The sequence below is a fragment of the Bombus terrestris genome, chromosome 10 (assembly GCF_910591885.1).
Source record: "Bombus terrestris chromosome 10, iyBomTerr1.2, whole genome shotgun sequence".
Classification (NCBI taxonomy): Eukaryota; Metazoa; Arthropoda; class Insecta; order Hymenoptera; family Apidae; genus Bombus; species Bombus terrestris.
Genome location: NC_063278.1, coordinates 722,680 through 734,141, shown reverse-complemented (window position 1 = coordinate 734,141; position 11,462 = coordinate 722,680). Strand labels below are relative to the sequence as shown.

The 11,462-nt window shown below is 42.1% G+C and overlaps 1 protein-coding gene across 25 annotated transcripts in view; it reads right to left on the bottom strand.

Annotated features, from left to right (window-relative positions):
- Positions 1-796: 796 nt before the first annotated feature.
- The window catches only part of LOC100650045 (cuticlin-4), a 60,999-nt gene continuing 50,333 nt past the window's right edge, over positions 797-11,462 (bottom strand). For all 25 annotated transcript variants that reach the window (XM_048409674.1, XM_048409673.1, XM_048409677.1 and 22 more), the window contains 4 exons: positions 4,369-5,150; positions 3,904-4,221; positions 3,309-3,630; positions 797-2,656 (listed from right to left, as the gene is read on the bottom strand). In XM_048409674.1, the coding sequence (XP_048265631.1) occupies positions 2,249-2,656; positions 3,309-3,630; positions 3,904-4,221; positions 4,369-5,150 (1,830 nt within the window). In that variant the 3' untranslated portion in view covers positions 797-2,248. The remainder of the gene's footprint in view (positions 2,657-3,308; positions 3,631-3,903; positions 4,222-4,368; positions 5,151-11,462) is intronic.

Genomic DNA, 11,462 nt, shown 5'->3' with positions numbered 1-11,462 from the left:
CTAAGCCGACGCGATCCTATAGAAACGTGGCGCGGCTCTTCTATGGCAAAAATCAACGAATTAAAATACGATTTATTACGACATCTATTTTATTCGCCAGAATTAGCTGTCTCTGACTCGCGTTTATTCCCACGTTTGAAAAAATTTCTTGCTGAAAAGAAATTCGAGAGAAAGCAGTTAATAGAAGCTGCTCGTGAATACTTTCCGAATCTTGATTAAGCGGAGTTTTCTAAAAAAAAAAAAAGTAAAACGATCAAAGAAACGAAGAATATCGAGAAATAAAAACAACTTGAGAACGACGCAAGCTGTTTTCCTATTGTATCTCGACCACTTTTCGAATGATTTTCACGTATTTTCCACGATTGAGAAATAAGTAATCCATCAAGGACCAATTTTGCACTATCGAGTTTCGTCTTTTTTAACGTCGTCCGATTATAAAAGGAAAGTTAAGCAATATATTTTCCGTGATCGTATCCTCCTCCGTCTCCTTTCAAACCGAAATCTTACAATTTTATGAAATTAAAGAAAATTGAAATATATGTAGCAGACCTTTGTCTTTGATTTGTGCATCGAAGTTGCAAAAGGTGTCTGTTATTCCAATACTTTCGTTGTGCCGTGACACAATGATATGTACGGTATATGTTAGGTTATTTGCATCCGTCGATACCGCTGCATTTAGTTAGTTAGTTCAACGTATTATTTCAGTTGTTGGTCCTTGATAGGTTAAGGAATGACAGCCAATGCCGAAAGGACGAAAAAGAGGAACGCAGGATATTTATATAAATAAAAATGAATATGTAATTAAAATAATTATGAAATAATCAAATCTTGTCTCAGTGTATACGTTGCTCGCGCCAGTGTAACAATGTATACGATGTAACTCACGCACATATATACTTCCGCGTATGCGTGTACATGTGCAATTCTGTCTGCATCGTAGGTTACATATATATTCGTACGTACGTGTGTTTGTTTAAGCGCGGGCGTGTGCTTAAGACACATACTTGAAACATATTCCCGTATCCAGGGAATATTCTTTTCTCGAAAATCTTAAATACTAAGCGAACAAGGGGGACAAAAGAGCGAGGAAAAAGGGATGAGAGAATGAGGAAGATGGAGAGAGGTATGTTCGCGGGTAATTTCGACAAATAAATTAGGGTTAGATCGATCGAAAGAAGAAGAGAGAGTTAGAGATAGCGTAAAAAGAAAAACGATATAAATAAGAAGACACGCGAAGGAATCGTCACGAGTTCCGATAGAGACATCGGCTTCCGGTCGCGCGAAACATCAAACACGCAGAACCCGTGGCTCGCGAGATACGAGGTACAGCGAAGTTGAAAGAAGGAATCGTTCGAATTATACAAACGTATAAATAATCGAGTGTACACAGAGTTTGCGATCGAGGACGCGGAATTGAAAAAGAAATCGGCGCGTCGGCATCGCGTAGGGCCGTCTGACTACTTCCGACTTATTTACAATGCCCTCCGAGACTGCTCCGGCGATCATCGACGAACCTAACCCCTCGTAGCACGCCGCGACTTATTCTTACCGCCTTAACGCGTGATTAAGCTACTTTTTCTTAGTCTTGCCGCGATCATGACGTGCCACGGAGTCCGGCCTAGAACGACCCGCATCGGACAGCGTTTCGCCGTTAGTCGCGTAAACGCATATCGTGAATACATCGATACAGTTATCTTCGTACGATCGATCTTTTCGCGCAAGGTAGTTGACGCGGTACGTTACAAGATCGTTGCAAGCAGTTACGTTGCGAACGTATCGAGGTGAACGTAAAAATTTGAACAACCCGATGGTACGCGGTGCTTCGTGGCAATGAAAGGATTAACAGGCACGACCGCGACAGGTGAAACGCGTTCCGTGCGTGTCGTTCTTGCGATTCTTTGATTCATCCTCCTTTTCTCTTGTTCTCTCTGCTGCGGAGTCGCGTTTCTAGTGCGCTTATTTACACGGTACCCGAACATTCCGTCCGTTCCTTCGTTCAAGCAAACTCGATCGAAGAGAAAAGCACACGTTCGAACGACCAACGATAAGATTCGACTAAGGAAAGAGGCCTGTGGAAATGAAGCTGGATTCCGGAAGAGAAAATCGAACGAACGACAGAGGAGAACGGAGAGAATGTTCGAGGTGACTCGGCCATAAAAATTAAATAATATTCCAGCACTCGAGATCGGCCATCCTCGAGAAATCGTTTTCTCTCGTTCTTCACCGAATTTCTTTCATCGTCGCGATCTCAGTTGGCCACCTTGACGAATTCTGGGTTCGGTACGCTGCAGTTATCCGCTGCGTAGGCCGCGTGGACGAAGCCGCTTCCGGCCACCATATTTTTCCGGTCAACGGCGCGCACCCTGACGAAGAGAAACGCCGCAACGAGGGATGCGACTACCACTACGAGAAGAAGCATCACGAGACCACCGACGAAACCAGGCAGACTCATGCAGATGGTCTCGGGATCGGCCGAGGCGCTGGCGTTTTGGATAACAACCGTGGTATCGTTGCTGGAATTCGTTGTGCCTAAGGCGAAGTTCACGTCGCCTGGCGCGACCACCTGAATCGTCCTCGAGGTGTTCACGTCTGTCATCTCCTGGGCTGCTCGCTTGTACACGTGGCTCGAGATTAAGGTGACAGTGCGGTAGATAGTCTGGAAAATCGAAACCGAATCGTAAGCCTTTTACTCTTGGACAACGATCAAATAAATAATAAAAATACTTGTAAATTGGAACAACGAACATCGACGTATTTTTAGAAAAGAAATCTTATATTTCTTACGTCGTTTTCAGTTGTATTATCGTACGATAGTTATTATTACTCGCAGAGTAATAAGAGTAATAAGAGTCAATAGCTATATATACCAAACGATATACCGAGATCGTCTGTCGTTGATCGTGAAAGCCTATTAACTAACGCCAAACTAACGACAAACGATAGAACGCTAATGAAATACAATAAGTAGAAATAAAGATGTTTCTAGACGATCAAGTATTCCTTCTAATCCGTAACTCGTACATAACACCCTTCCCTTCCCTTCTAATTATAATTCTATAGCGATGACCGCGTGTTTCTACAAATAGATATTTTTCGGAAAATAACCAGAACCTGGAAGAATCAGAAGCTAACCGAAAACTTATTTTATCAATTTTTATTTTATTTTATGTAAATGTTGTAACACGTACTGAACTTTGGCTACTGTATTTTATACGCGTATCTTTACATATTACGAGCACTTTGTACGTTGATTAACTTTTTCATACGGAAGAAAAGGTAAACTGGCCCATACAAAAGGAAATACTCACGGAATCATCGTCATGCAAATGTTCGTCGGCGGATCTTCGCCTTCTGGCACCTCTAAGCTCGGCTGGAAAACCTTCGACCGACCTCGGTCGACCTCCGAGGGTGGCCAGGTTACCCTCGAGCTCCTCGGAACCGGCGGTTCCCTTTCTCTTCACGGTCTGATAGGCCCCGGCTGGATGACCAGGAAGAGGGGGCGGAGGAAGGTGAATGTTATCTTGCGGGCTCTGCGGCGAGCTACTGGCCGTCGCATCTCCCGGCGTCGAACTCGGCGAGGAAGATGAGGTTTGTGCCTGCGGTGCTGGTACTACATCCGCGTTCTGCTCACTGTTTCGAAAGTAATATTCGTTTTAAACATTTTCGTATAAAACAACAGAAATCGCTTATAACGTGTAACGTATCAAATACGGCTGAATTACTAATTATACGTTGCTAATTATACGTTGCTACGAAACGATATTAATTCGTCCTCCGGATACAAAACGAACAGCGCTTTAAAGGCGATGAAAATCAAACATATAACTGGCAAAGCTTAACGACGCTTTAAATCGTGAATCTACTAAATTCAACTTATGTTAATTATATTCGGTTATCATCTACCTGTAAGCTCCAGCCGGTCCACTAGGATGCCGAGGATCGGCAAACGCCGGTGGTACACCGTATTCGGGTACCGGAGGCGCTCCATATTCCGCACCGAGGTTCTGATGAACCGGTGCACCGTATTCCTGAGTGAGACCCGTGGCAGGAGCACCGTACTCGAGCCCAGGATGTCCACATTTTGGCTCCGGACAATTGTAACGACAAACTTGTATCACGCATTGAAAATGAACGTTCATGCTATCGGGGAATTTGAAAGCCTGGAAGTAAGCGAAGCTGACGACAGAGGCGCTCGGACCAAAGTTCTTTATCTTCTGGAACCTGCAAGCAACGAAGAATCGTTACACCTTGTTTCGTTTATTCAGGAAAATTATCAATAAAATTGTAACGAAAGCTTAATCGCTTGATCGCGAATAAAGAACGAAGAAATTACAATTTACGATAGAACGAAAGGGTATTATCGTTTACCTTGACATGATCTTCGGCCTAACAACGCAACCATACTGATCTACCAGCTGAATAGGTGCTCTCTTGCCATCATGGGCAACGCAATTCCTCACCAACATGTCGAACTTATTCTCATCGTCTTTGATAGCCAAGACCATGGTCATGGTTTGCCCTATCTTCACTATGCCGGAGACTTCGCTGGCCCATGGTCCTTTGCCAACCTGGATCTGCATCCAGCATTGCAGATTGTCGCCGAGGAAGTTGGCGGTAACGGCGTGTAACATATCCACTTGGAAGGGTCTGAAGGTTACTGCCTTTTCATAGAAATCGTACCAAGTGCAGCGCAGCTTCCTCGCTTGATCCCACACTTCCTGCACGTACGGATCGTATTGAACGATTATAGTGTTCTCCACGTAACTACCGGAAGGTGTCGGAGCTCCATAAGCGGCCACGTTATGGTTAGCGGAAGAACTCATTCCGCAGGAATTCAAGAAGATCTCGAAGGTCGCGCTCAAATGACCTGTGCCTGGCTTCAAGTGAACGCAATGCGGATCCGAGTAGAAACCCTTACTGAAGATCATTCCGTAAAACGGCCTGTCGAACTCGATGTTTACTCGCATGTGCGTCTTCTCGCATTGCACCTGCAAATGTTTTATTTGCGGTGTGTCCGGAGACGCCAGCGGCCAATTTTCCTCGGCGCCGTGAGTCGCAGCAGGACCATATTGCGCCGGTGGCCCGTAAACCGATCTGTGTTCTAAAGGCAGTGCGCTACTGTCCACCAGCGGGGCTTCGCAATTTACCCTCTGAAAAATAGAAACGAACATTTCTTTTAGCTCTTCAAGCGCATTTTACATCGACTGCGACTTACTTGCAACTCGTCGTTGCGATTACCAGTTAAATAATAGCGAAAGAAAGAAGAAGAAGATAACCGAAGAAAAATTAGTCTCCTAGATCGTCAATCGGGTTTAATAGACGAAACATTAACCATCCAAGATCCATTTTGCGAATTATATTTCGAATCGTATGGAAAATACGAGTTTCCGTAAACGTTCGTAGTCTGATTGTCGTCATACGACGTATATCGATGAATATTAACTCCGCAGCGTTCTTTCGGTCGTTTCGGAAAATATCTCGAGCGATTTCTCGTTCCAATTTCGTTTGAATTCATTCGAAATCGTTACGAAAGTCGGTAAAGTTGGAGCTAGATCGAAATATAACGATCGAAGGGTCGCGATAGGGTTAAATGGGAAAATGGAATTTAAATGGGAAAAAATGGTAATCGAGGTTGGTAATCGAGAACGGTACAGTTCGAGTACAGAAGCTACGACGAAAGCAAAAAAAAATAAGAGGTATTTCTTAAACGACTCTTAACGGACGACTGGAACGAATGACGCGTTTTATGACGGACGGGCCAACTGCCCTTTCCAAGGCTCTGCACGTATGTGGAAAGACAAGTTAACCGGCTGCGTTACGAAACTCAGCGGTAAGTCATAACGGCGAGGTAACCAGAAATGTGGACTCGCAACACGCTACCGGAAAATGAAGAACGCTTTGTCGTTGCCGCTTATCCGCCTCTTCCTTTTCCTCTATTTATTTCTTCCTTTCTTGTTTTTTCTTTCCATTTCACCGCGTCTACTACGAACAGCGTCGTAGCGCCGGTCCTTTTCGAATTACAGTGAATGACAATGAGCTCGATTCGAGCACCTCCGGCTCGTTTTATCGGAGTAAAGCGAGGAAGAAGCGAGTTACATTAGGAATTCCACGAACGTTATTCGCCGTTGCAACCTTTCACGGAATGCCAATCGAATGCGGGTTACGGTGCTCGAGATTCCATGGAATTGTGCTGTGAATTGTCAGACCGATCCGACCTTGAAGATCATCGAGCGCAGCTCGACGGTCCAAGTTCCTTCTGCGATCGATGTCAAAGATATCGGAAACCAAAAGACACTTTAATTTCCCTCGTACCGCGATCGTTCCATTGGTACTTGAAAAATGGCGGAAAGATAAGAACGTCGTTGTCGAAGGATAAAATAAATATCGATAAAAATAGGGAAATACGGTAAATAAAAGTATAGAGAACGATAAACAGATTTATAATATAGATCTTTTTATTTCAATTTCATACGTAGAAAGTTACAAGTATTAGACAAATACGACTACTTTCCTTTTTTTACGACTAATTCCCCGGTTATATAGCGTTATAGAGAAGTATCTTTTTCTTTTAATTTTCAGATATTTCTAACGTTCTCTCGATAAATACACCGATATTAACAAACGATAAATTTAAAATCGGGATTACCATATGTTCGATCTTTATGTTTCTTAACGATAGAAAATTGCAACACTTGTACGCGCTATTTTCTCTTAAAAAAAAAAAACATAAAATCATTACGATTAACATTTTAGTAATAACAAGAGAACAGCACAAAAGAGAGCTATGAAAATCTAACGCGTAACTAATACCTACTTAAATTTCAACCGAATCGAGTGCTTTTGTCCAATTAAACTAACGTATTATTAGTGAAATTTAGTAAACCGGAAGTTGCGAGTTATCGGTGTTGATAAATTTTCTCGCGTGACATAACAAATTAGGAATCGTTTGGAAATAAAATAAGTAAACATTTCCGACTAAAGTTTTTTTACAGATTAAAAGAATAGCGTAGTAAGTAAGTATTTACTGTCTTTATTTACACATTGCTTCGGCTTTTATTGATTTAAGCGATTCGATAGTAAAATAAGCGAAGCTTTGCAAACGAATCGTACAAACTCCGTTCCATCCGATAATATAGAAAAATTGTAAAATTGCAAAGTTGTGAAAGTCAAAAGTTTGGAAAATTGCCACGTTTTTCTTTTTTCTTTTTTCTTTTTGTCGTTACAAAGGTTGTTACAGTTTTTGTCGTACTCGTTGATTATTCGGTTCGGTCGGTATTATTGGTCGATAAAAATTGTTGCGCAAAAGACACGGATTTTTCAAATTTAACCCGTGCTTCGTGCCTTTCGTTGCATTTGAAGAGGCAATCGCGGTTTAACGAATGCGAGTCACGAGTCGCATCCGACACATGCTGGCAGCTATTACATGGGTCAGAATTTGTATTAATACGACTAAGTGAGTCGGTTAAAGGCGACCGAAAACAAGGGTACTGTTATACAACAGACATTCTTCGGTTCAAATCGATCGCGTACGCATATCGAGGATGTCGAGAGTTCTGGCCAACGCCCACAGATTTCGCATTCCAGGTTAACTCAATTGACATACGCACGCGACCGAATCATGTACCGAATAAACAGGCTTACTCCGAATAATTTACATTTGCTCAACGAGCCAAGTTTCGATAAAATTATCGGCATATAATATATTTCGTACGTTTTATCGTTCCATAATAAGAGTGCTATATCGAAAGTGTCTAATTACGTCGCTTGGCGGCTAAAAACAGTTTAAAATTGAAACAGTTTAAATATGAAACAGTTGGCGGAGAATAACCCGATGGATTCCCTGTTGTTAAAAACGAATAATATTCGTTTAATCGCGTTAGACCTAAATTAATTAGTTTGTGCAGTCCGTGTACCACCACTGTGTACCGCTGGTAAAATGTAGCGTTTTCAACTAAATTAAATTTAACTAAAATTAAAACTTTTCTATGAAAAGCAAAACCCTGTCGTATTTACGCCTGTAATCACGAAACGATAAAATTGCTATGCTGTAAGAGCGCCGATACTCATTATCCGTATACGTACATTGTATCGTATTTAATTGATTTTCGTATTGACGACCTCTTTTGCTCTTTGCGAACGAAGGTACCATGTATTTACCGACTCTGTGTCTCATTCGTACGTCGCTTTGCTTTTTATTGATTCGATCGATGCCATTTTTCTTTTTCGTCCACTTTCCACTCTCCGCTTTTCGCAATATCAAAGATTTAATTTACTGTAATCAAACAATTTGTATTTAATCCGTCGTCGCGAGCGAAACCATTTTATAAAACCATTTTACGATGCAGAACGTCGCAGTTATGAAAAAAAAAGAAAAAAAAAAGAGAGAAAAAAGAAAAGAAGAAAGATCACGAACAAGGATCACGTATAGACAAGGCGAAAAGTAACTGTACAAATGTAGTCAGGTTCCTGAAATTACTCGAGTTCCTGTTACAATAGAGTTACGAAACTGAAGCGTCTTTCTCTACCAACCGCTTTCTGTTCGTCGTCTCTCTGTGGTGCTCTCTTATACACGATAAAACCATAAATTATCGTTTCGTATCAAGCGAGTCCAACGAAACTAATTTAATTCATTTCACTGGGAAAGAAAGAAAAAAGGAGACAACCACGATAAATGCTCGTAATCATTTACAGGTGTGAGATAAAAAAAACGTTATAGAGATGTTACCTAGATCTCGCGTCATATTTTATTTCTGCTTCGTTAGGTTGAATCGATTCTGAGCAATTGCTGAGTCAATTCCGGAGAAAGATTATATGGAAAGCGAAGACCGAAGAATATACGGAATATACATTTTCTAGGCGAGTTAACGAAGAAAAAATAAAAGATACTGTATTAAAATCGATTCGATATCGACTAATGTATAAACGAACAAAGTATAAACGATTTTCTCACGCATATATCGTAAATTAATTCGAAGAAACCTATACTGTTACAAGATCTCTGAAAGTGTTCCATTAACCGAATCATTTTCTCAACTCCTACTCGTGATTATATTAAAACAAAGAGAAAGCTTTTGCATCTTCCATAGGATGCCTTTCGTTCTTATTCGTTCGTTGTTATTTCTTTGCCTTTGTAACTTCGTCGTGTCACCGTATATTCCTCCACGTGCAGTAATTAAAAATATAATTTGAAAAATCGCCGATTAACTATAACGTAGTCATCTGGCATCGGAATAACGCTCTAATATACTTTAGCGAGCTTTTTTAACATCATCCGATGATCAGATTCGTTCAAACGTATGGTAACAGGATCGTCCGAACGAGGAACGATTCGAAATCGGAGCAAAGAACATTCCATACAGAAGAAAGTGAAAAGAAGAAATTCGGAGTGCGATAGAAATTAAATTTACCGATTAGACGTAAATTCCACAAATATACGATGTGGCGGTAGACTATACTACTATTAGAAAAGTGAAAAAAAAACTCTGCACACGATTTCATAGAAATCAGAATAAAAGAATGGAAATATTTTTAACTACTAAACTTCTAGGTCTACCCCGAAAAAGAGAACCGACATGTTCGCAAAATTTGCGAACAAAGCTCGACGTACCATGGAAAACACGGTCGACACCTACGAATAAACTACAGACGATAGAGACAACGATAGTCGAACGATAAGAAATATCGAGATATCGATAAATACTTTTCTAATCGTAACGAAAGGATAAAAAAAAGGACGATTCGCGATCAACAGGAAACGCACAGTTGGTGCCTGACCGATAGCCAGGTCGACCGTACCTACGCATACCTGGCCGCTTTCTTGTTCTACTTGCACCTGCACCCGATCTGGTCTAAGGACTTTCTGAATAGAAAAGTATCGCGGAACCGGTCGATGCGTGAAACGAAATCGCCTAGCGACGCGGCGTTCATTGTGGACAAGACCGAGCCGTGACCGAGCGCGCATTCTACTCTTCTGGAGATTTCGAAAACGGCCGAGAAAATTGTCCAGCAAGCGGCGATTTTATTTCCACGCGGTAATCTTTACGCAAATTTAATCTCAACTAGCGTCGTTGAGAAATTGCAACTTCCTTCGTAATTTCTCTGTTCCTCGTGACCTCGTTAAGGTTTCGTTTCGATAAACGGAGTTCGCGTAAGGATAGGACAAGAACGGACAGAAAAAACGATACTGGTCCATTTTCGTTGATTCGTTAATTTCCCTCTTTTAATTTATCTCTCGCGGATTAAGATAGGTACTAAAGACGCGTCTCCCAAAAATAGACGATAAATCTTTGAATGTCGCTGCTATCGACGGTTTTAAAATGTTCGATAGGACGTAGAAAGATTGGTTCGACTAGAAGATTCGCCGCGAAATGTAAGCAAAATTTAAAGACAGCGTACGATATACGTACAGAATTGGTATCTCGAATGTTATATGAAAAGAAAGAAGTAGAAAACGGAAAGTAAGAGTGCAAAACGAACGGTACAGCGATCGGAAGGTCTGTATTGTATCGTAAGCGTTCAGCATTGAATTTCTTTATGGAGCGTCTGCACGGCGAGTTACTTTCGTCACTCCCCCGCGCATTCGATACGTTTCGCTGATGGAAGAAGCCAGGCGCGGGAGCCACCTCCGTGCCCGAAGGAAGCACGGTAGCCATACGAAGATCCAGACCGATTTCACTTTTCCATTGTCATCCAACGGGAAGCCGATCGTTCGTATCGGACGGCGCACACTTTCACCCAACACCGAGGACAAAACTAACGCCGGTTAATTGGTTCGATTCCGCCAGCGTCCTGCCTTTGATTAGAACGTTCGTTTTACTACGATGTCCGTGGAATCGCGCCACCGCGAGACGCGCCTCCAAACGGGACAGAGCCAAGAAACTGTCGCGTTGCCAAACAATTCGATAAAATTGCTTTACGTTATTCGTTATTCGCTCGGCAATGGCTTGGAATATGCATTTTCCAATTTCGTTTCTAATTTTATCAATATGATCGCGATAATCGTATTTCTTTACAGCGCTGATCAAATTTCGCTGACGACGAAAACAACGGAGAAAGACCGAGCGATCCGTCGAAAACACGAGTGGACGAGTTTCGCTCGTTTAGAAAGCAACGCGTTTCCACCGATTCTGCGGGTCCACGTACTTCCAACATACACCGTCGAAAATAAGATAGCCGATTTTACCAAGAGAAACCACGACGTCTCGTAATATCGACCGTCTCTTTCGCTGTATATGGCGGCGAAAATGTAGGCCGGGTCAGTCAGCTCGAGCGATGCGATGGTACCAACATGTCGCGAGCGTTTCGATAACACGACTATCGTAAGCTCGTCTTCGGGAAATTAGAATGTCGGGAGAAAATTCACCGGCAGACGACAGGCTGATCACGCGTCATTTTCATGCCGACGTTTTGCAACGTCGTTGAACGAAGTCGTGTTCTCCTTAAGACGAACTTGTTTCGCAAGC